This window comes from Haliotis rufescens, unplaced genomic scaffold, assembly GCF_023055435.1.
Source record: "Haliotis rufescens isolate VD_foot unplaced genomic scaffold, xgHalRufe1.0.p SCAF_12, whole genome shotgun sequence".
Taxonomy (NCBI): domain Eukaryota; kingdom Metazoa; phylum Mollusca; class Gastropoda; order Lepetellida; family Haliotidae; genus Haliotis; species Haliotis rufescens.
Window position 1 is genome coordinate 4,951,605 of NW_025963802.1, and position 24,382 is coordinate 4,975,986.

General features: G+C 42.2%; 1 protein-coding gene across 1 annotated transcript; it reads right to left on the reverse strand.

Annotated features, from left to right (window-relative positions):
• Nucleotides 1–15,707: 15,707 nt before the first annotated feature.
• On the reverse strand, nt 15,708–22,547 carry LOC125378382 (sporozoite surface protein 2-like). The gene is made up of 3 exons (XM_048393839.1): nt 22,535–22,547; nt 16,939–18,083; nt 15,708–15,857 (listed from the first exon to the last, which is right to left on the reverse strand). The coding sequence occupies exons 1-3, from the start codon at nt 22,545–22,547 to the stop codon at nt 15,708–15,710; spliced, it is 1,308 nt and encodes a 435-aa protein (XP_048249796.1).
• Nucleotides 22,548–24,382: the final 1,835 nt, after the last annotated feature.

A 24,382-nucleotide genomic window follows, 5' to 3' on the forward strand; every position in this document is an offset into this window, starting at 1 on the left:
CTGGATCACTCGCATGCAAACTACATATTGGCAGCGTATTCACGTGCAAGTAATTCTTTGAGAAGTGGCACTTTTAGAATTAGCGTGTTCCAAATCACTGTGCCACTTGGGCCCAGTGATAAACGGTGTCTAGAGAGATATCTTGGAGGCAGGTCAAACATTCTGTTGTGAATCTCGATTCCTTGGTCTCTTGGGATTCGGTGCTAATCTAGTCGACAAATTGAAAAATGGGAATGTTGCAGCCTGGCATATTGGAAGTATCATCTCCTATCTGATAAACCCGGTGTGTATTGAATTGTAATAGAACCTAGTAATCGCACTCACCATTAACAGGACATATAAAGGGACGATTCTTTTGAGCAATGTAATTAGATCTGTACATAAACTTTTGAGTAATGTAATTAGACCTGTACATAAACCTTTGAGCAATGTAATTAGACCAGTACATAAACTTTTGAGCAATCTAAGTAGACCTGTAAATAAACTTTTGAGCAATGTAATTAGATCTGTACATAAACCTTTGAGCAATGTAATTAGACCTGTACATAAACCTTTGAGCAATGTAATTAGACCTGTACATAAACTTTTGAGTAATGTAATTAGACCTGTACATAAACCTTTGAGCAATGTAATTAGACCAGTACATAAACTTTTGAGCAATCTAAGTAGACCTGTAAATAAACTTTTGAGCAATGTAATTAGATCTGTACATAAACCTTTGAGCAATGTAATTAGACCTGTACATACACTTTTGAGCAATCTAATTAGATCTGTACATGAACTGACGGGCCGAGGTTGTTTTTTTATTATATTGAAAATTGAAAGATCTGTTGCTGAATTTGATTATGTCAATTTAACCATCCCCCAATTCCGGCAACAGTTTGAAACAAGTAATCTGTTGCTGGGTAATATTTTTGGGGAAATATACTCTTCAAAAAAAGAAATGCAATGCGGATATTTGTGGCCATAAAAGTAACACTAGCGGACCAAGAGGTGCAGAATGAAGAGGTTTAATGTGTTATAGTGGCAGTGACAAATGTCCCGGATCAAAATGATAACAAGGACATGCAAACCATTAGACGGGAAACACGTACGATTCGGAAAAAAAGCATCCAGTAACAAATGTGCCATGGAGCTGCACGCACTGCACGTGCATCAGCACTATGAACGGTATTAAAGTGCAGGGTTTTTTATTCCCTCGCATCTGCGTCAATCGAACAGTGACAGTTCAACAACATGCCAAGATCAACAGAAGTTCATTGGCCGCTTGCAGGCAGTGGGATCCCGATCAACTGGAGCCAGGGTTTTCAATGTAGCACCCAGCACCATCACAAGGCTATGGGATCGGTTTCAACAGCATGGGTCAAAACGTGATGGGCTAAGGTCGGGACGACCAAGAGTAACCACCCCCGCCCAAGATCGCTACATCCTACTGCGCCACCTACTTGAAAAGACGATAACAGCAACCTCAACCGCATCCCAAATACCCGGACTGCGCAGAATCTCCGACCAGATCGTACGAAACCGTTTAATAGCAGCAGATCTACGAGCAAGACGTCCTGTTCGACGCGTCATATTGAGTCGAAAACATCGTCAACAACGACTGCATTGGTGTCGTCAACACAGGGTATAGCGATGGAGAGATGTCTGGTTCAGCGACGAATCGAGGTTTCTCCTCCGTCGAGGGGATGGAAGCGCACGGGTCTACAGACGATGGGAAGAACGTTACGCCGGAAACTGTGTACAGGGAGTGGACAGGTTTGGCGGGGATAGCGTTATGATGTGGGCGGAAATCTCTCATCATGGCAGGACATGTTTGGTCCATATCCAGGGCAATCTTACAGCTCAACGATACATCAATGAAATTATCCTACCACACGTCCTCCCAATTGCAGCCAACGGCAATTCAACGGTGTATTCCAGCAGGACAACACTCGACAGGCATACAGCACGGATCACAAGAGCCTGTCTACACCACAACAACGTTGATGTTCTCCCCTGGCCCTACAGATCCCCGGAATTGAACCCGATAGAGCACATTTGGGATGAATTGAATAGGCGGCTACGCCGACGTCAACCACAACACCAGACGTTGCAGCAGTTGGCTTCGCATACTCGTCTATTCCATGGGCAGGAGATGTCAGGCCGCTATCGATTGATGGTAGCTGACCTTTACTTTTGGACTTTTCCAATGTAGCGATAACTGAGATGACTACAATCACCAAGTGTTCTCTCCACAACATTTTGGCTCAATACCTTGTACGGTTCCTCGTATAAATGTATTTCCTACCTCTATGTACCTACCTAACAAATCTGGCTTTGCGTTTCTTTTCTTCTTCTTTTTTGAAGAGTATAAATTGGTTAAATGACGACTGGGGTAAGAAATGAATTCGCAACCACAAGACCCTTATCATGTTTGGAATGTAAATTTATTCCGGAAAATGGCAAAGATTACATTTTCAGATAAAATAGATACGTTCTTGAAACGTATTTTGTACAGACGAAACACATTTGTTTTTCTTTACGAAGTGACAGACAGAATCCGTAACGGATGTTCAAATCGCATGTCTACCCACATCTTTTCGCGAACATCTGGTATCCTTACTAATTGATGGTGATTTATAAACAAATGCCCTTGATATAGTCTGAATTCTACAATTGTCGCTGTTTTTTCTCAGATGTGTCTTATGGTTATGGCAGGGTTTGGCGTTTCTATTTTGTTTCTGTTTCCTTGCACTAGTTTCTTGACTAAACTTTTAATTGCTACTACGCATCAAATGATATGACTCAGTACTTGCGACAAGCATCTGGAAATATATACAGTGTTTCTTCAGCAGGTGTCGATAGTCTCTTTAAGGTGAGGTGAGATAAAGTTTGGTTTTATCGTCGCTTTAACGATGATTGCATTGAAACAGAGACGTGAATGCACCGGAGAGTGCATGTTTGTTGTTTGTTTGTTGTTTAACACTGTACTCAGCAATATTCCAGATATATGACGGCGATCTGTAAATAATCGAGTCTGGACCAGAGAGTCCAGTGATTGACATCATGAACATCGATCTACGCAAACGAGATACGATGACATGCATCAATAAGTCAACGAGCCTGACCCCACGATCCCGTTAGTCGCCTCTTACGACGAGCACAGTCGCCTTTTCTAACGGATGAGAGTGAATGTGTATGCTTGTAGCCGCTAGTTTCACACATTGCTTCAAATGACATCATTTACATGGAGCTGAGAGGAGACAGCTAGGGATGTTGGGGTAGTAAGGGTCAATTGCTGGTTCAGAAAATGATCATTAAAGGGGCTAAAACTTACCACAGTAACCTCTCAATGGTTTGGATGGACCCAGGCTACTTGTTTTACTCAAGTCTTGACTTCGGAACCGATTTCTATAAGACGAGGAATATTTCAGGGCGATTCTTGTAGTCCTTGGCTTGTCTGTTTGTCACTAAAGCCTTTAAGCTTTAAGCTTAGCAAAGAGGAAGGTTATCATCCTTAACCTCCTGAGCACATATCCCCAACACCCCTTATTCACCTCCATTACATGGATGACATTGAACTTCTTGTCAAAGGAGACTCCACTCTTAAAAGACAGATTTTCATTGCCGAGTTCTTTTCTAATAATACTGGCATGTCCTTTGTACAAATGCGACATTCTTCATCTGAAACGTGGCAAGAAAAAAGAGGGAGGATCAGTCAGTTTACTAAGAGGATGAGTTATTGACCATCTCGAGGAAGGTCAGGACTATACGTACTTAGGGGTGCGGGTTAGGGACATACTTCAGAATGCCCATATCAAGGAAAAACTTCGGGCAGAATACAAATGTAGACTTAAGAAAATCTGGAGTTCAGAGCTGAAGGCTCACAATAAAGTTGAAGCCACAAATCCTATGATGTACCCGTCCTTTCATATTCATTTGGTGTTGTTGATTGGACGAAAAAGGAAATTCAGGGTACTGACACCCTCACAACGAATCATGTCAGACGATAGATCCCACCACTCTCAATCGCTGATATTTACCAATTTTAATGGGAGGGCGTGGTTTGATTAATGTGGAGGCTCTTCAAGATAGAATTGTATCGTGCACTTTTGCACCTATTTATTTGTCAGATAATTCTCTTGTGAAGCATATCAAGACTCATGATGACAACATGGCATTCCACAGTTTTACTTAAACGAGCCAAGGACGTAGGACATTATCTCAGTAGCAGTGTCGATTTTGTTGATGGTTCTGAACTGCTGGACGGTACACAAATGAGTGTTACCAAGCAAGGTGCCATATCAAATCGGCCCAGACTCAGTTTTCAAGAAGAGGCTATCTGAACGACCACCGCATCGAGTTCATGTGCATTGTGTTGAGAGAACCCGCAACCCTGCAGAGTGCTTCTCTTGGATGAAGTCGTCTGGCCTGAAAAGTTAAACAGAAGGCTTTCTGTTTGCTGCTCAGGACAAAATACTTCCCACTCGAAGTATCAAAATGTTAATATGAAATGTAGATTATGCAATGAATTTAATGAGACTGTCGAACAAACTGTCAGTGGATACCCAGCTTTGACGCGAACACAGTATCTTAAGCGACATGATGGAGTGACTCTTTCCTTTTATTACCGTCTTCGCCATGTTTGTTGTGTTGATAAAGAGCTCCATCCATGGTACGACCCAGAATATAGGGCGTCCTGGAAAATGATAAATACAAAATTCTTTGGAATAGTCCCTTAGCTTCAGACCTTTCCATGCCAACAAGCCTGGGCCCCGTTCCACAAAGCGATCTTAGCGCTACGATTGTTGTAAGTCAGTGTTAAAGAATGGGAGTTACGATCGACTTAGCGCTAAGATCGCTTTGTGGAACGGGGCCCTGGTCTTTTCTTGTATGTTAAATCTAATGAAATCATTTGAATGATTGAGTTCTCTGTCCCTTTTGACACTCATGTTATTGACAAGATTTAGGAAAAACATGGCAAATATGCGGACCTCGCTTTCGAAATGTCACGCTTGCATCCCAAGTACCAAACTGTCCGACTCCCCATTGTTCTCGGTGCCTTAGGTTTGGTACCTCCCAATCTGTTGACTGACATCGGGAGAGTAGCCGTGTTTGCTGCCAGGAATACAACCCTTCTGACAATGTGACTAATGCAGAAGGCTGCAGTGTGGGTTGTATTCACATTCTCCGAAAAGTTCTGGGTGGGTTCGACTAGGCATCGCTTCCTGGTTTCGCTGTCCCATTCGCTTTCTGGTTTGGTTTGGTTGGTTTGTTGTTTAACGCCGCACTCAAAAATATTCCAGCTATATGACGGCCGTCTATCATGAGCATCAGTCCACGCAGTTGGGCTGCGTGAAGAGGGGGCAAGGGCCCTGAGCTGATGATGAGCCTATCCAGCCTGACTGTGCCAATAATACCAAAACCCTCTTTGCTACATTTTTTTTATTATAATCTGTAAATAATAATGATATTAAGAAGGAGAAGAACAAGAAGAAGAAGGCTTGTAAATATTAGAGTCTCGATCAGACAATCCAGTGATCGATATCAACAAGCAACGTGAGCACCGATCCACGCCGTCAGGGCACGATAACACACATCAATCACGCCACCGTGCCTGGTCACCTGATCCATTTGGTCGGCGCTTTAGAATTAGTTATTCTAACCCGAAATTCCCATGGGGGAAATAATAGTATTTGACCACTTATACGAGACAAAAAATACTCAACACCGTGGATACTGTCAACGGATCAGTAAGCATGGCATTTTCAGCTCCCTTGGGAATACACAACCCATGCTTTCGGTACGCGTTAAACGCAGAAATGTATTGACATTTACATTACGCTATTATCTCATCAGGTCCCTCTTCACCGTTTTGTTATCAAATGCATATATCGAAAAAAGTCACTTGTCTGTGAAGATACCACGTATATTGTTATAAAACGTGTAGCACTGCGGTGCTAGACCGAAACCCCAGAAAGTCGAGCGCCACCATTTAAGCGCAATGTGGCCTTTTGTTCAGTGCGCTGTGTCAGTGCCAGTGTGGACATAAGATACAACTTTCGAAAAGTATATTACGGGAGAACTTCAGGACATGCACACAATATGTTAAAAAGGAATTACTAATAGTGAGTGAATGAGTGAGTGAGTTAACAATATTTTAACAATATTCCAGTTATATCACGGCGTGTCAACTTAATGTGGGAGGAAAGCCCGAAGTGATGCAGGTCTCAGACGTCTACCGCTTCGGTGAAACCCACGAGCACGGGTATGGTGCTGACAAACCTAGAAACATAATCGGGGCGAACCGGGATTCGAACCCACAATCATAGGTTTCTGGCGTGCCCAAGGGACGCAACTCTGCACAGCGAATCGCGAATTACTAATACCTGCACAAAGTATGTTAAAGAGGAATACAAGAACCTACACAAAATATGTTATAACAGTATACAAGGACATGCACAGAATTCGAATATATTATAAAGGAATACAAGGACAATAACAAAATATGGACTACTGGTCTTCCATGATAAACATGACCAATCGAGTCCACTCACTCACTCACTCACCCACTCACTCACTCACTCACTCACTCACTCACTCAATCACTCACTCAATCACTCACTCAATCACTCAATCAATCACTGTACAGCTCAGGGGTGCATCGAACAGAAACTGAATACTTTGTCTTTAACAGCCAGGATAGACGTTGTCCTTCACCTAACCTTCTACGTATGCACACGGATGCAATTAATGAGCTGTTTTCCCGACTTGCGCTTTCACCACCTATATGTTAGAGCTGCTCGTCGCCAGTCTAGGTACGCTCATCCGACTAATTACACGTATTCAGTTGTCATCTGCTTAACGTGTACTGTATCCTAGCAACGGAAATTACCATTGCCCTGATACTTCTTGCAGAAGACGTTAGCAGCCGGAAGTGTAGTATCGACATGCAACTCGGTGCGTAAAGGTGCACCGTCTCCAAATAGTACACATCCATCAATATCTGTCCACAGGATACAAATTATGTTGTAAAAGCGACAACATCCTTTCCATAATCGTACGAAATCTCAGCTAAAAGAAGAGTTCATAGTATGATTCCGACTATATTATAAGCATGTGTTTATGAATCACATCAAATAGATGAGTGAGTGAGTGAGTGAGTGAGTGAGTATGGTTTTACGCCGCTTTAAGCAATATTCCAGCAATATCACGGCGGGGGACACCAGAAATGGGCTTCACACATTGTACCCATGTCGGGAATCGAACCCGGGTCTTCGGCGTGACGAGCGAACGCTTTAACCACTAGGCTACCCGACCGCCCCTCAAATAGATGAGATGAGGAGTTCCAGAAATGAACTTTCAACATAAAACATGTGATTTATGAGGTGCGGTGGGGTAGCCTAGTGATCAAAGTGTTCGCTCTTTACGCCGAAGTCCGGGGTTCGATTCCCCACATCTGGTGTCCCCCGACGTGATATTGCTGGAATATTAGAAGCGGCTTAAAACCATACTCATTCACTAAATCACTCTGATTTACTATCTGTATACTCTATACTGAATATATCCCCCTATTTATCTTTCAGAGTGAGTGAGTGAGATGGGTTTAACGCCGCTCTTTTACAGTATTCCAGTTATATCGCGGCGTGTCAGCTTAATGTGGGAGGAAAGCCAGAAGTGATGCAGGTCGCAGACGTTTACCACTTTGGTAAAAACCCACGAGCACGGGTATGGTGCTGACAAACCTAGAAACATAATCGGGGCGAACCGGGATTCGGACCAACAATCATAGGTTTCTGGCGTGCCCAAGGGACGTTACTCTACACAGCGAATCGCGGTGCACCCTTATCTTTCAGAAGATGTATATATACTTGTATCATCACACAGAACGAAATAATGAACACCACAAACACAAAGTAGCATAATCTAACAATCTTTGAGATTCTGAGCTCGTTCAGTATACAAAAGGATGCATTATATTTTTAAGTACTTAGCTGTTTCGTGGAATAGTGAATATAAGTTACAAAACCCTTTCCATAGTCCTAAGAAATCTCGAGCATGTCATGAGCATGTGTTTATGAATCACTATCAAGTAGTAATGATGCCAGGCGAAAGCGAATAGGTGAACGCATCCTGCCCCACCGTCAGAAACACATGCAAAGGCAAGTCAATTGTTCGCTTATTTTCGACTTTCCAGTTTTAGGGTCTTCGGAATCAGTGACAGCATGTTTTTTCAAAGTCTCACCTGACACTGGGCGTCATAGATCATAAAGCTATGATTGTATGAGGAAGTATAGACACGCGTATCAGCCACGTGGCTGATAAACCGGCTTACTGACTCCTTACATCATGTGTAAGGACAACGGGGTTAACCTCGTTTTTATAGAGACCATACCGGAACTAGTGTTATCGGATGTACAGTTTGTCACGCCAAACATGTGAGCACCTGTAGGTTTGGTATAGGTGTATTTGGCTAGTACGGCTCCGGGGTAGAACTACCGTGACCTTCTAACCCATGTGTCTTCCATAGAGTATGAACGTTAGAATGATATGAGACACTCTTAAATGTCAACTTTGACAGGCCACAATTTAAAAAGAAAATTACTTGACATGAAAATACAAATGTTCTATTGAGTGTGTATTTTCTTACTGATCTTCACGATCTCGCTCTGAAAAAAAACATAATTTCATAGAGGCTGACTCAAAATAGTTCCGACATTAAGTCTTATTTTACTAGTAGCTTCAGGCATTTAGAATTTGGAGTATTAAATAAGGTTAAAAAATATATGGGTTAATAAAGAAATTGTTCATCCATATGACATATAAGTTATCTTTACTTAGTATTATAGTATTTCTTAACATAATAACAATCTACACTTGTTTCGTCTATATATCTAACGGGACGGTCGGGTAGCCTAGTGGTTAAAGCGTTCGCTCGTCACGCCGAAGACCCGGGTTCGATTCTCCCCATGGGTACAATGTGTGAAGCCCATTTCTGGTGTCCCCCGCCGTGATATTGCTGGAATATTGCTAAAAGCGGCGTAAAACCATACTCACTCACTCACTATATATCTAACGCGTGTACTTTTACCATATATTTTGGTATTTGCTCCTAGTGACGGAAAATGTTAATTTGTTCAGACATAAAGTGAATGAGGGAGTGGGTGAGTTGGGTTTTACTGGCTTTGAACAGTGTTCCAGTTCTTTAACGGCGTATAATCTTAATGCGGTAGGAAAGTCGATTGAAGTGATGCAGGTCTCAGACGTTTACCACACTGGTGGAACCTACAAGCACGGATACTGAGATGACAAACCGGGATTCGAACACACGATCATTGGCTTCTGGCGTGGCCAAGGAACCTAACTGTGCGCAACGAATCGCGGCCCCTTAAACGACTTGGTCACCAGTGGACCCTTAAGACATAGTGCCTCCACTGACAGTAATGAGATTTGAAATGTTTTATGAATATTGCAACAATTAAAAGCCCAGTTTCTCGGTGTATTCTCGGTGAAATGATATTCTATCTACTTTTATTTTGCAAATAATCTATTTAAGAGATGATTCTAGAGATTTTATCAAGCTATAAAATGCTCATATTACAAAAATTATTCTTGTAAGGATTAAAGAGGATTTGCAAGTCTTGTATGAAACTCAAGCTAATTTGTCGTATATAACGGCCTCAGGTTTTTACCGTCATGGCATTAAAAGTATTACTCAATCACCGGGTAAGGTTGAAAATGTTCTAATGAGCTCTGTGCGGTAATAAAGTACCGTTAGTCATGAAAAGCAGGTAAAACAACGACAAGCACAAAAAATGACTATGACGTCAATACAATATGAACACATGAGATTGGGAAGTACAAAGACGGGAATATATACCGTTGTTATTTTACAAAAATCTTCAAAGCAGTCGCTCGAGTGCCGTTGTCCATAATATGACTAAATGGCAAGAAAAGCCGTTGTCAGCTTCAAGATGAACAGAACATGCACGTCAGATGAGGAGTCCTCATGTTTTGCCTGTGCTGTGCTCCTTGTTTGTTTGTTGTTTAACGCCGCACTCGGCAATATTCCAGCTATATGACGGCGGTCTGTAAAATAATCGAGTCTGGACCAGACAATCCAGTGATTGACATCATGAGCATCGATCCACGCAATTGGGATCGATGACATGCATCAACCAAGTCAGCGAGCCTGACCACTCGATCCCGTCAGTCGCCTTTTACGACAAGCATAGTCGCCTTTTACGGCAAGTATGGGTTGCTGAAGACCTATTCTACCCCGGATCTTCACGAGTCACACTCGGTACTGACACGATGCCACACCGTATGCACTGATCAACACAACTATTTTGTAGTTGGCGTCATAACGCAATATGTACGACAGCTGCCGATTAGACATGTCGACTTCGTGATATGTATATTGCCTGGTGCTAGGAGATTGCTCTGCTGTATGCTTTATTAAGAGTATAAAAGCTACTGAACGTTACTTAGTGCGTAATTTACAAAACGAATATAACGTTTTTACTTACAAGCATAAACATCTCTGCATTTGTACACAGCAGACGTAATTCAAAATAAGCTTACCGTTTTTATATGTTTCAATAAAATCAGTGTCAATAAAATTGTGTCTACCTTGAAAATCAGTAATGGTACTCTTGTGTCACTGGATTATCTGGTTCATCGATCTCTTATTGTCTGATTTGCTTTAAAGCTGGCGTCGAATGGCAGGACTATTGTTGTGCTGCGTTAGGCAATAATAAATTTACTTACTTTTTTTTATGCAAATTGTATCAATGGCGGGTGTTACCGGTAGGGCAAGACAATCATCACTAATTTTTAGTGATCCATTCATATATTTTCCACAGCTATTTGCCCTTAACGCCAATGGAATCTGTTTCGGCAGAATATCTAGGGTGGTTATTCTCTTGCATCGAAAATTTATCGTAACAGACCAACAAAGTCGCACTCGTGCCTTCTATGGTCACCGGATCATATATCATACAAATAGTCTATGTACTCTGTTCAAATTTAAGTCATTACAATTTTTAAACATCACTCTATGATCACACACGATGGAAAGAAACGAGTACAAATATATTAATCATATTGAAATCAATTATGTCATTAATAGTTTACTATGGTAGAAGATGTCACGTGATAAATGCAGAATCAATTTATAATCAATGTCTTGTCTTGTTGCAGGAATCTATAATGCGCCAAAAGCCGAACGTGTCCTGTCCTAACGCATAAATGAACAATGTGCCAAGAGCTTAACGTGTCCTGTCCTAACGCATGAATGAACAATGTGCCAAAAGCTAAACATGTCCTGTCTTAACGCATGAATGAACAATGTGCCAAAAGCTGAACGTGTCCTGTCCGTACGCATGAATGAATGAACAATGTGCCAAAAGCTGCACGTCTACTGTCCTAACGCAGGAATACACAATGTGCCAAAAGCTGAACGTGTCCTGTCCTAACGCAGGAATACACAATGTGCCAAAAGCCGAACGTGTCCTGTCCTAACGCAGGCATACACAATGTGCCAAAAGCTGAACGTGCTCTGCTGTTATAATGCCATACTGCTACCAAACTCCCGTATCAATTGCATGCATAATGTGAGAGAGAAACGAAGACATGTAATACTAAGGCATTAATGCTTCTTTTACACACACCTTTGCAGAGAACAAACGTTACATACGCCTAATATTTCAACACAATGATTTCTGTATTCTTCTAATTATATTCCTTATCTGCCCATTCAATCACAATACACTCTCAAGCCAATACTCCCTCTGCCAGGAAGCCCATAGAGACTTAAGTGCTTGTAACCCGTACATGTCGACAGGTGTCTTTGCGGGAAATGCCTCAATTAAATCAGTTGTCAGCAGTACAGCATGTGTGTGTGGAAGCACCAGCAGAGGTAGTGACGTCATCTGTGACGTAATGTTTCCGTGTCTGGGATACATTTCTATTTCAAGATGGTTTGAATCTATTCCGGGAATACATAAAGCAACGCCGCGGACCTTTAAGCCCAGAATACCTCTCCTCGTAGTTAGAAATAGCCACTACATATTGATTAGGTGTACTATGCCAGCTGTATGCAAATTTGGGCAGGTAATGGCATACGTAAAATCCATGATAAACATTTACGGTAGAAAGTTATTAATCAAACAAACATTTAATCAATAATTATATAAAATAATAAGGATCTAGTGCGCTTTATCATTAAAAGCGAGTGATGGATGGAGTGAGACTAGTTTTACGCCGTTTTTTAATATTACAATTATATGGTTTCCTGCCTTGAGAGGATTGCATGTCGGGTCTACGAATCTGCGAACGGTCTAAAATCCACCTTAGCTAGAGCTTTATGATTAAAGAGCTCTGTAGAGAGTGGAGTGTTACGCCGATTTAAACAATATTCCAGGCTTTCAGATCTGGCGGACAACATGCATGAGTTTCAATAATAACAGAACAGTAACACGAGGACCTAATGCATTAGATTCAGCATATGCCTACCATTCTGTCCAACTCTCAAAGCACACAATGCTTCTTATATGCTAAAAAAGGAACCTTTTGTTTTTAGGTTAAAACTAAAGGAAACGACACCAATGTCTGGCAATGAAAAAAAGTGATTTATGTGGCAAGAACAATTCCGCAGAATTCAAGTTCCGATACACAACATTGTGACAGGCATGAAGCACGTGACCACGGACAGAACGTGCAAAGGGTATGCCGGATTCACAATTGTCAATTGTTAGCAGACGCCTATTGGATTTTTTAGGAACCAAACGCTCAAAGATACTTTGTTGATACTTATAATCATTATGGGAAACAGCATCGATCATCCGAGGTTTGCAACGTGCTGAAATGTTGCAACAGGGCACACATCAGAATATTGTTGCATCTTTCTCAATCTGTCATCAGCAGATTGTGGGCCCGATACCAACAAACACATAACGTCGTTGATCGTCACCCAAGGGCAATAACTCCAGCCCAGGACAGATTAGTCAGAACGATGGCATAAAGGAATCGGTTGCAAACTGCCACTCAGAAAAGGGACCGGTTGCAACATGCAACATATCCAGACGGTGGGAAATCGTCTGCATAGATGGCATTTGCGTGCACGAGGCCCACAACATACTGCACGTCATTTGAATCAGAGACGTCAGTGGTGTTGGGAACGTCAGCACTGGGACAATCGGCGTTGGGGTAAAGTCATAAGTTCACTCTTGACTCTCGAGGTTCCCATGATTCGAGTTTAAAGACGTCCTAATGAGCGTTTTATACCGTACATCATGATCGTTTTGGGGTGAGTCCATAATGGTATGGGTGAGTCCATAATGGTATGGGTCGGTCCATAGTGGTATGGGTGGTATCACAGTGACTGGCCCAACTGCGCGTCATTTTGTCTATGGCAGAGTCACAGTTCAATACGATGTCTGGCCAACACAGGTGGTTTACCCGATATTAGTGACCTTGCCTGCAAAATACAAATTTCGAAATTGACCTCCGACGACCTAGTGCGCCACGATCTCATCACACCAAACATTGGAACCCATGATAGCTGATCGCCTTTAATTTGCGGATATGATCATATCATTTCAATTTGCCAATACCATGTAGATCAGAAGATATGTCTTGATGATTCCCACTATCCCATACTTAGCTTAGAACATTGTATTCTGGCGATGGTGCTTTTAGTTCAAGAGTTATACTCTCCCAATATCAGCACATGGCTTCTGAGAAGAGTCATATTTGTTCTTCAAATATATAGTCAAGATAAAATGGAATGTAAAAGGGCTCATGATAATGCCTCTTTATAGTGTGACGAATTCCTTAGCTGCAACTATTGATTTGATATGGAGGAAACTGGAGGACAACTTTGAAGAACATGTGTTCTAGGCGATCAATCAAGCAATATGGTTGATACATTCTAAAGTTGGTGAGAATTATCAGTACAGAAAACTACGTTTATAACGAACACGCTTATAACGAACTGACCGATATAACGAACTGATTTCTTAGTCCAGGCCACTTGCTGTATATATACTGAATATATATGCTTATAACGAACTACGGTTATAACGAACTAAAATTAGTGGTCCCTTTGAGTTCGTTATAACCGTAGTTAACTGTAATAAGACACAAATGGTTGGTCATGAGAGCCCTCTGTTTTCAAAATCTCTCGCATCATCGCCTAACACCATCATGTATCCAGCTTAGAGCATCTCTAAAATTGTACATCTTTTTGACGCATTTTGAGTTTAGGGAAATACCGCCTCATGCATATTGCCAAATAAACAAACCGCGAATTAGCTCAATGGTATTTCCTGCAATGACTGATGCCTGCGACCGAACTTAATCTCATAACCACTTTAAATGACGATCAGAAGTAGGACACCGCTTCCGGACAAATAGTCTGGACATATACTTTTAGCCTGGAATCTCATTCTGCTCGTAATAAGGTAGATTTTGTTCACCTTTTCGTTGCCACTGTCCAAACTACAGCAGTGCTCCAAGCGGACACCTTAGGACATGGTCAATACTGGTCACTGCTGTAAGGTTAGACTCTGGTCCATTACGTTTTAAGGATGCAGTGCTGTAAGTCGAGAGCCAAATAACCAACGATGTGTGTCTTTTGATGTGCGATGCTAGGGTATCGTCCTTATTATCGAATCATGATTAAATTGTCGTTGTAATTGTAATTTTTCATTGTAATTCTTGCATTCTGATTAGCTGAAATGGTCACGTGTTATTGCATTCATTTCCCAATGAATATAAAAAAATAAGCCGCACTCACCGAGGCGGACTACCTTTATTACTACGGAATGTCGGGGAATCCCAATATTACAGTCGAGGGAATTCCATTTCTGCTTACGTGTATCGTCATACACAGGACATTTAGCGAAATGTATGGTTATCCATTGTCCAAACTGAGCTTTGAGACCGAAGTCCGAGAAGGAATGAAACAGCAAACGTGCAGGCTCGCTCGCCTGTATTTTGTCTGCTCGCCTGGGTTCCACAAATCCCATGTCTTCGGGTTTCATTTCTAACCCGCCTTTTTCCATGTCTTCCCATTCTCAGGGAACTCATGTTTGCATCTGGCGGTGAGTGACAATGCCATTTGAAACAGCCGCCTTCTCCCGGACATATTTGTTCGTTATGGGGCGAATCTCGACTTTTGTGCCTCCCGTGTGCGACCATAAAATTTGCCAGGTCGTCGTTGGAGGGAGGCTCAAAGGAGACAGAATGGTTGCCTGGGTCTTTCCATGGTCGCTGTGAAGTTTTGAACATGTTCAAAACAGTTGCACAAAGGTCGCCGAGGAGGTTGGTTGCTCAAAGGAGGCAGAAGGGAGGCACAAGCATTGCCGTTGTTGCAGAATGAAGGCACAGTGGTCGCCCAATGGTCGCCAGGTAATAGATGCGTTCTGATGAAATATTTACCCGTCAATCTTGGCGATGCTTCTGCCTCCCTTTTGCCTCCTTTGGGCGACCAACAGCGTGCATTGAACGATGACTGTGGCGACCGCCGTGCCTCCATTCGGCGACCACGGCAACCCTTGAGACACCATGGCAAGGCTTCTGCCTCTTTTCTGCTTCCTTTGAGATACCTGTTGCGCCTCCTCAGCCTGCCTATAAATAGAGGGCGTGTACCTGCAGTATTTTATTGTGGTTGCAGACGCTGAACAACACGAGCAGTTACTGCTGAACAACTGCTGGAGCAGTTACATAGAAACATGATTTTCTGGGTTTAGGCGACCATTGAGCGTCCTGGCCAGTTTATGATCGCTCAAAGGTGGCACACAGGTCGCAGCCCTGTGTAAAGGGTCCTTCACAGCGTGACTGTTGCAGTTCTTCTCGCTTCTTGCCTTGATTGACATGAACTTTGTTTTGATCCTACTTTCCGTTGATTGGCTACTGACTTTGTGGGCATGTCAACTTTTGTGCTTAAATTAAACAATCACCTTATTCATGTCACGCCACAATATGTATTCCCAAACCTGGAATCTTTATCAACCTCGTCCTTTTTGTCTGCTTTGATTTATGCAACTGTTTTTGGCTAAACTATTGTAGATAACACATGTGATCGTTGTCGAATTTAATTATAAGGATTGACAGTGTATTTTTTCGGTTAATTGAGGCATGAATCGAAAAAACCGATGTGCAAACTGTATGAATCCGCGAAGTGTAGCGGATTCTTACAAAAGTTTGCTGCGAATTGCGGCGTCTTATAGTTTTTATCAGTTTAAACAATATCAGTAAATGCACTATCGTGTCACTGGACTTTCTGGTCCATCGATCACTTGATTGTCTAGTTTCTTTACAGGCCGCCGTAGTATGGCAGGAGTACTGCTTTGCAGGCAATAAATACGTATGCAAATTGTGTAAACGGCAGGTGCTACCGGTATGGCAGGACTTACCCTTTTCGCGAATACGTGGTGTCATCACTGATTTGCGGTGGTCCATTCATACAATCTCCACAGGTATTTGCCATTTACGTCAAATGGAATCTCTTTCGTCGCATAATCAAGACTGGTTAATTTCTTGCATTGACGTTTTGTATTTAGATGAGAGGGTCACCGTACACCCTAGTCTAAATATATTTAGGCATAAATTGAGATATAAAACTTGGACTAAACTGTATGATATCATTGTGTGGTCTCCAATCGGTTATGGATCTCCCGTGCAGGGCTCCACATAATGATACCAGATGTGAATGACGCTTATATGCACGTGTAAGGTGGTTGGTCTGTTTGTTGTTCAACGCCGCTCTCCGCTATACTCTCGCTAAAATGACGGCAGCCTGAAAGTGCCTGCGTCTGGACCAGGCAAACCAGTGAATGATATTATGAACAACGACCAATGTCGTACGGGTATGTTGGCACGCAGTTAAGCAAGTAACAGACCCTGACCACCCAATCCACTGTGTGTCCTCATAGGACAAGCATTGGTTGCCTGGTGGTGTTGGTGGCCTTGGTGAGCTGGTAGGGCTTCGTAAGGGCTTGGGTTGTCTGGGTTGTCTGGGTGAGCTGGGTTGTCTGGGTGGGCTTGGTTGTCTGGGTGGGCTGGGTGAGCTGGAATGTCTGGGTGGGCTTGGTGGGCTTGGTGTTGTCTAGATGGGTTGTCTAGATGGGCTGGGTTGTCTAGGTGGGCTAGTTTGTCTGGGTGGGCTGGGTGAGCTGGAATGTCTGGGTGGGCTTGGTGTTGTCTAGATGGGTTGTCTAGATGGGCTGGGTTGTCTAGGTGGGCTAGTTTGTCTAGGTTGGCTGGGTTGTCTGGGTGGGCTGGGTTGTCTGGGTGGGCTTGGTTGTCTGGGTGGGCTGGGTGAGCTGGGTTGTCTGGGTGGGCTTGGTGGGCAGCTGGGTTGACTGGGTGGGCTGGGTTGTCTAGGTGGGCTGGGTTGTCTGGGTGGGCTGGGTGAGCTGGAATGTCTGGGGGGGCTTGGTGGGCAGCTGGGTTGTCTAGGTGGGCTGGGTTGTCTAGGTGGGCTAGTTTGTCTAGGTGGGCTGGGTTGTCTGGGTGGGCTGGGTTGTCTGGGTGGGCTTGGTTGTCTGGGTGGGCTGGGTGAGCTGAGTTGTCTGGGTTGGCTTGGTGGGCAGCTAGGTTGACTGGGTGGGCTTGGTTGTCTAGGTGGGCTGGGTTGTCTGGGTGGGCTGGGTTGTCTAGGTGGGCTTGGTTGTCTGGGTGGGCTGGGTGAGCTGTGTTGTCACGGTGGGCTTGGTGGGCTGCTGGGTTGACTGGGTGGGCTGGGTTGTCTAGGTGGGCTGGGTGAGCTGGGCTGTCTGGGTGGGCTGGGTTGTCTAGGTGAGCTGGGTGGGCTTGGTGGGCAGCTGGGTTGACTGGGTGGGCTGGGTTGTCTGGGTGGGCTTGGTTGTCTAGGTGAGCTGGGTTGTCTGGGTGGGCTGGGTGAGCTTTGTTGTCTGGGTGGGCTTGGTGGGCTGCTGGGTTGACTGGGTGGGCTGGGTTGTCCAGGTGGGCTGGGTTGTCTAGGTGAGCTGGGTTGTCTGTGGGGGCTTGGCGGGCAGCTGGGTTGACTGGGTGGGCTTGGTTGGCAGCTCGGTTGTCTAGGTGGGCTGGGTTGTCCAGGTGGGCTGGGTTAGCTGTATTTTTTATACATGTCCGAATTAGGTGAATTCTTTTCCGGGATTTAGCCACACAGACTACAGCATAAAGTATTGATGTAGACAAAGGCCATGGCTAGATAATGAAATAAGGGAACTGGAATCGAAGAGGACATTGCAGCTTAAAGAGAGAAAGGGTCAACCTTGAACATGTTTTTCCTTGGGTTATTGTGCTTGACGTAGGGAATACACCAATGGCCGCAATCGTCCAACAATGTCACGATGGTGTATACTACTCAACACTTGATAGGGACATATATATAAACTAATAGGAGACATGCATACTCCGACCAGGTGGCAGCAGAGGAGACGGATGCAACACATTGAAACTTGAAAGCTGAGTTTGGTGATGAAGACACGAACATCCTGCCTTGAAAAGAAAGCTATGAAAATAGGATGGAGGTCTTGGTGTAAAATGTGTCATTGTCAATTAAAACAAAATCGTCAGTGTAGCCGTGGCCAAAGACGAGACTGATTTGCCCTCGGTGCTGAATTGACATGTTCAATTACCACAGTAATAAACAATGAGATATGTTCTGTCATTGGAGAGTGGTGTTAAACTAGCAATTAAGTAATTGATTTCCGGTTTTTAAACAAGGAAGCCGTTGTTTTACAGATGCTTATAAACTATTTTAGTTACATCACGGCGGACCCGTAAAGATCCGATTTAGAAAAGGTCTTCAGCAACCCATGCTTGTCGTAAGAGGCGACTAACGGGATCGGGTGATCAGGCTCGCTGACTTGGTTAATGCATGTCATCGTATCCCCAATGTGTAGATTGATGCTCATGATGTCAATCACTCTGTTCCAGACTCTATTATTTACAGACCGCCGTCATAAAGCTGGAACATTCCTGAGTGCGGCTTTAAACAACAGACAAACATCACGGCGTGTCCGTTGTGTGAGAGAAATGCCCAGCTTGAAGCAGACCGAAGACGTTCACCATTTGGGGAAACACACAAACGCGGACATGATGCTGACAAACCAACGATAATAATCGGTTTGAAACTGTGCTCAGCGGAATCTGCTAGCTGTCATGACTATATATTTTATAACATGAATTACTCCGCCATCCGTCTATAATGGCAATAGTCGAGCTGGGGATGTTGTTTTATTCGAGAATCTGCATTGTGCATTGGGGTCAGTTCATCCCAATCAAAGCCCGGACATGTTTAACACATCTCAAGGCAGTAATGGCTTTCTAATCTACTGCTAATCGCTCCGTTCAGTGGCCTCGTTGCATAGCCGGAGTCACAGCAGTAGGCTTCCTTCCAGCCACGGCCATTGATTTATCATTAACCTCTTGGCATATGCTCGTTGTCTTGCGAGCGCGTTGGTTTGAGGGAGCAACGTGTTCAAGGCCCGCCTGGGACATTCATCTACCTTGACATATGAGAGAAGTGCGTTTGCGCCACTGATGTTATTAACCTTAGGGCTAAAAGCCGCAAAACTAAGTCAAGTAATCGCATTATATGAACCGAATAGGAAGTATATAAGATGTTATTAGTCTGAAAACCTCTTCCGGATCCGGAGTACTCCACCAAATCACATTCATCTTCAAATAATAAAATCACAGCTTTTCCACCACAACGCCTCTTAACCACATCCATTAATTGTGACGAAACGTTATGGATTGAAAAAAAGTTTGTAAGGTGTAATGACTCCAAAGCACATCCATAAGTAATTGTGACGAAACGTTGTGGAGTTGGAAAAAAAAGGTTTGAAAGGTGTAATGGCTATGCAAATAGTGACATTTCAAGAAGACGATCTTAATGTATTTAAATGAATGTCATATGCTCATTAAGGGTAATTGCGTTGATGTTACTCTTGTGCAAGTTATAGCCAGGTCGATGTCGTGGTTATATTGGCAACAGGGACGGAGGCGTCATAACTTCCATTCATTCCCATCGCAGGTCAAGTGGAGTTAGAACCGTAATTGATTTATAGGTCATTAATTTCACGATTTACAGTAATCAGTTTAGCGTCCTCTTGTGTTCACGGCGTCAATATGTACATCCTGAGCATGTTGGTGTGATTAGAACGCGTTTCCAATCCTAATCATCTTATTAGATTAACTTTAATAGGCACATTGGCACATTAATAAGCAAATTAGCGTACGTATTCAATTTACAATGTATTTTTAGCCTTAATAAGGCAACGATTCGTACTTACATTGACGTATTCTTTTACCTTACACGTCACCGAAGGCAATTTGGACGGGCCAAGGAAGGTCATCCAAATATGGATATATCAAGATTTGTTTATTTTAGAATGTTAAGGTATTCCTGACCGCATTAAAACACATCAATAATGATGCAATTATATTGCAATACGTTCAAAACTCGATAAACCATATTCATAGTTTTATCATGATGGCCCGTGTCTACAAACTTTCAGATATAAAATTATTATTTCAAATCTGCTGACATTAGGGTGGACGCATGGAGACATGCTAACTGATGCATCACAACTTACTTGTAAAAATCATGTAAAATTTGAAATTTTAACTTGAACTTTGTTTGTTGTAGTATTGCATAAAGAGTTGATTCTACACAGCGTGTGTATTCATAGCCATATACATTTATTGCTCGTGATTTTATGGCATTTGCGTGGTTGTCCCTTACTCACGGTGTGTAGACATTGATTTTTTTCAGCTTGCCGTGGCTTTGCGTTAGCGTTATTTACGGTTAAACATACGAATTGTTATAAGCACCTGATAGCTAAACAACCATTGTGTGCGGTTGACATTAACAAATGTGAGTATTTCAACATAGACGCAAACATCCTAATTGTGCGCCGTGCATGAACATGCACGTACAAATTGGGAATCACGACCTTAAAGTCGAGACGTCTTCATGAATATATGTAAACGTTTGTTTATAATCATAAAATGTCAGAATAAATTTTTATTGAATCGGTTACAATTCTAGCAAATATTTAACTGCTATAAGATATCAAATTAAACTATGTAAATTTGTTGACATTATGATAATGATTGTAAAAACTCTCGATTAACTTATGTCCGTTAATAACCTGTTTGTACTTCACATGTCAATGTACTGATAGAAAATAAAGTGCTACTGTCTGTTCTGGAGAATGACGCACTACGCTTCTGTCAAAGATTCAGCTGTAAACTGCTCGCATTTTAACATAGATCATCCTTTATTAAAGTGCGATGACGTCACTGACGACATCTTCAAATATGAGTTAAGTGCCGTTATTGATGCACCAGTAATCACATCATATTAATGTTATTCCGTTAGAATCGGGAAAGCAAAGGTTGTCATGACAACATAAAGGTCATTAGTACCAAATAAACTATACTAGACAGTTGGGACAGATGGGTTTTATTAACAAAAATTGGACATTCAGGCCCTTATCTTAATACAACTTAATAATTGGTATTTTTATCAGGACAGCGTATAGGTTTAGGCCGAGCTTGGTGGTACTACATTAATGGTGGAATATCTAAAATAATTGGACAGATTCATTACAGTTAATTTACATATGCTTTTTGATAGCAGCGTAAGTTTGTTTGGCTGATCCCCAAGTATTTATTCATGAATATAGCTCTAAGGCTTTGTACCTAGGACATGCAAGTAAAATTATGTTATTTTTCCTCAACATCGAATACATTTCCGCTTTTACAATAGTTACAAACTCTTAACTCTCTGTTAACAGTTTCGTAAACACCTGTTTCACTACTTATGACTTGATATTTTTCCTTTCTATATAATGCATTAAGTCTAAATAAGATTCATACATAAAAGTGGGCTTGATTTCTTGAAACAACCATATTTTGCTCATTGATGATACATCCCTTCGCCGGTTTTGACAAATATATCTATTAAACGCTTCTTCAAAACAATACAAATGCTTCTAGGGTTACACGGAGCGGATCATTCCACGCATAGCCAAATGCATGCTCAAATAATATTTGATTTACATAATATGCCCAATTTTAACACCGTTTTCACAATAATAAGTATCACATTAAAACTTAAGTAAACAGTTCCATGTATTTAAATCGACCATGCTCACCATATACTGCAGCAGTACATGACTTTTGGTGAGCATTAGACCGCCTCCGTGGTCTAGTGGTAGAGCGTCCGCCCGGAGAGCGGAAGATCCGGAGTTCGATTCCCGGCCGCGTCATACTAAAAGACGTTAAAAGATGGTACTTGTTGTTACCCTGTCTGGCGCTCGGCATTAAGGGGCTTAAACAAGGACTGGTCGGCTCGGAGTCAGTATACTGTGTCTGAGTTGGGTATTCATGTTAAACTGCGGCATGGTATCTCAGTGGGCTAGCACTATAAATCGGCATCAGTCCGGACTAGTACAAGCAGCCACACAAACACACACACGTGCATGCACGTCGCTATATAAGTGCAATAATCTTGGACGCGACGTTAAACCACATTTCACCTCACCTTTGGTGAGCATTACGAACATATTTACTTAAGAAATGAACGTCAGTTTGGATGGGTTCATTGAAGTGTGAACGATTTAAAAGCGCTGGTTAAACTGTGTGAACCTCCGAGCTTGCGACTGACGTTCAATTCTTATGATTTCATACTTTGTAGTTTACTGTTCTCGCCGAATAATATCGTAACAATGTTTGCTTAAATTTTAAGTCCTCGGATTTTGCCGAAGAACATTGCAACAATGTTATTTTGTCGGTATTTGCCGGTTCTCGGTCACATTCTTTTCCCCGCCCATACTCAGTTACGCAAAGAAAAATAGTTCTTTGAATATATACAACATAATCTAGAAATATGTCAACATAATTTGATTCTCTGAACAAATTAACAAACAATATTTGGGATAAATCAAATCTTAAAAATAGGTTACAGGAAAGTGATCAAAACTATAAACATGTCCTCGACGCACCGAGGCGAGGTCAACCTTCAAGCGCGGATTTATATATAACGTCACATAAGTTTGTAAAGAGGTGCATTTCGAGACGAGCGGGAGTATGAGGATGAAATTTATACTTACTGTTGTTGAAAATGACGTTTATGAAGCAGTTATGGCAAACACCCCGACGCGTGAACCCTCTCATGGCACCAGCAAATTGTGAATATCACCCATTTATAAATGTGTTGCTTGTGTTTGGATAATCGCAAACCAATTCGGACGATGTGGAATGGACTGGTGGGGATTGGACGGAGTGCTCTGAAACTTGTGTGTTTTGTGTATTAGTTTTCAACGTCAGGGTGTGTTACATTTGGAGTTTTGGATTTGTCGTGTGTGCTGTAATACCTTGCTTAGCTGGTGTTTCTTGTCACCTGAGATGGACCTACTATATGTCCTGATGCCAGCTTCATTTCTGTGCCCCGTCATTCCTCATGTGCCGGCGCTTCTCGGCCTAGAATGCACGGAGTAGGTCGGCCAACTCAGAAACCGGAATAGTAATTCCAACTGCGGATATTTTCTCGTCTCCGATGACCAATCGGTAAAACAGGTAGGTAAATCTGTTTTTTGTTTTTTAAATTTTAAGTTTCTTTCCTTACCTTTTTTATGTTTTATGGTTTCTCAAAATCTTAGATTTTTTACCCGATACGATAGTGAATCGGGTTTTACTTTGAGATTGATCAGGAGCAGTCGCTTTGATCTATGTCAGCGGCCAAATCTGAGCAGGGTACAACATTGATTTCATTGGTGCTAGAATCCTGTCATTTCCGAAAACAAGGCATCAAAGTAAATATCGCTCAAGAAATCAATTTCGTTCACCTTAGTAATTTTAAAGGATAAGCTTCCAATCCCTTTACTGAAAATTAATTTTGTGCCACCTTAAATTTTCCAAAACCGGAAATTATTGTACCTAGGTAATTTAATGTGTCAACTGTTTCCAGCTGTTGACCACCCAGTATTCTTCACGCCTTATTTTACCCTCTTTGCGAAAAAACATTGCTTTAGTTATCGTTACATTAACTTGAAGGCCCAATCAAGACAATACTCACATAAACAATCAATTAATGATTGTAGCCCGTGTGGAGAATGTCAGTAATATCATATCATCTGCAATTATTATAAAAATATATAATCCATAAACAATCCACTGTTTACGTTTTCTTGTACTTTAGATCTTAATCCTCAATGAATATTGAAATAAGTACCGGTGACATAACTTCACCTTTTTTGATACCCATACCAATTAAAAAACAATAATCTGTTACGCAATCATAATGCTTTACACACGATTTTACAACATCATACATAGTTTGTATTACGTTCCACATTCTACCACGCAGTCCTTGTCTAAACACTTAATGCAA

What these genes read in the sequence shown, in the direction of transcription:
- LOC125378382 (XM_048393839.1), bottom strand. An exon ending in AAGGCCACCAACACCACCAG is followed by an intron (nt 15,858 to 16,938) that starts GCAACCAATGCT and finishes AAGTTCATGTCA; the next exon opens with ATCAAGGCAAGAAGCGAGAA.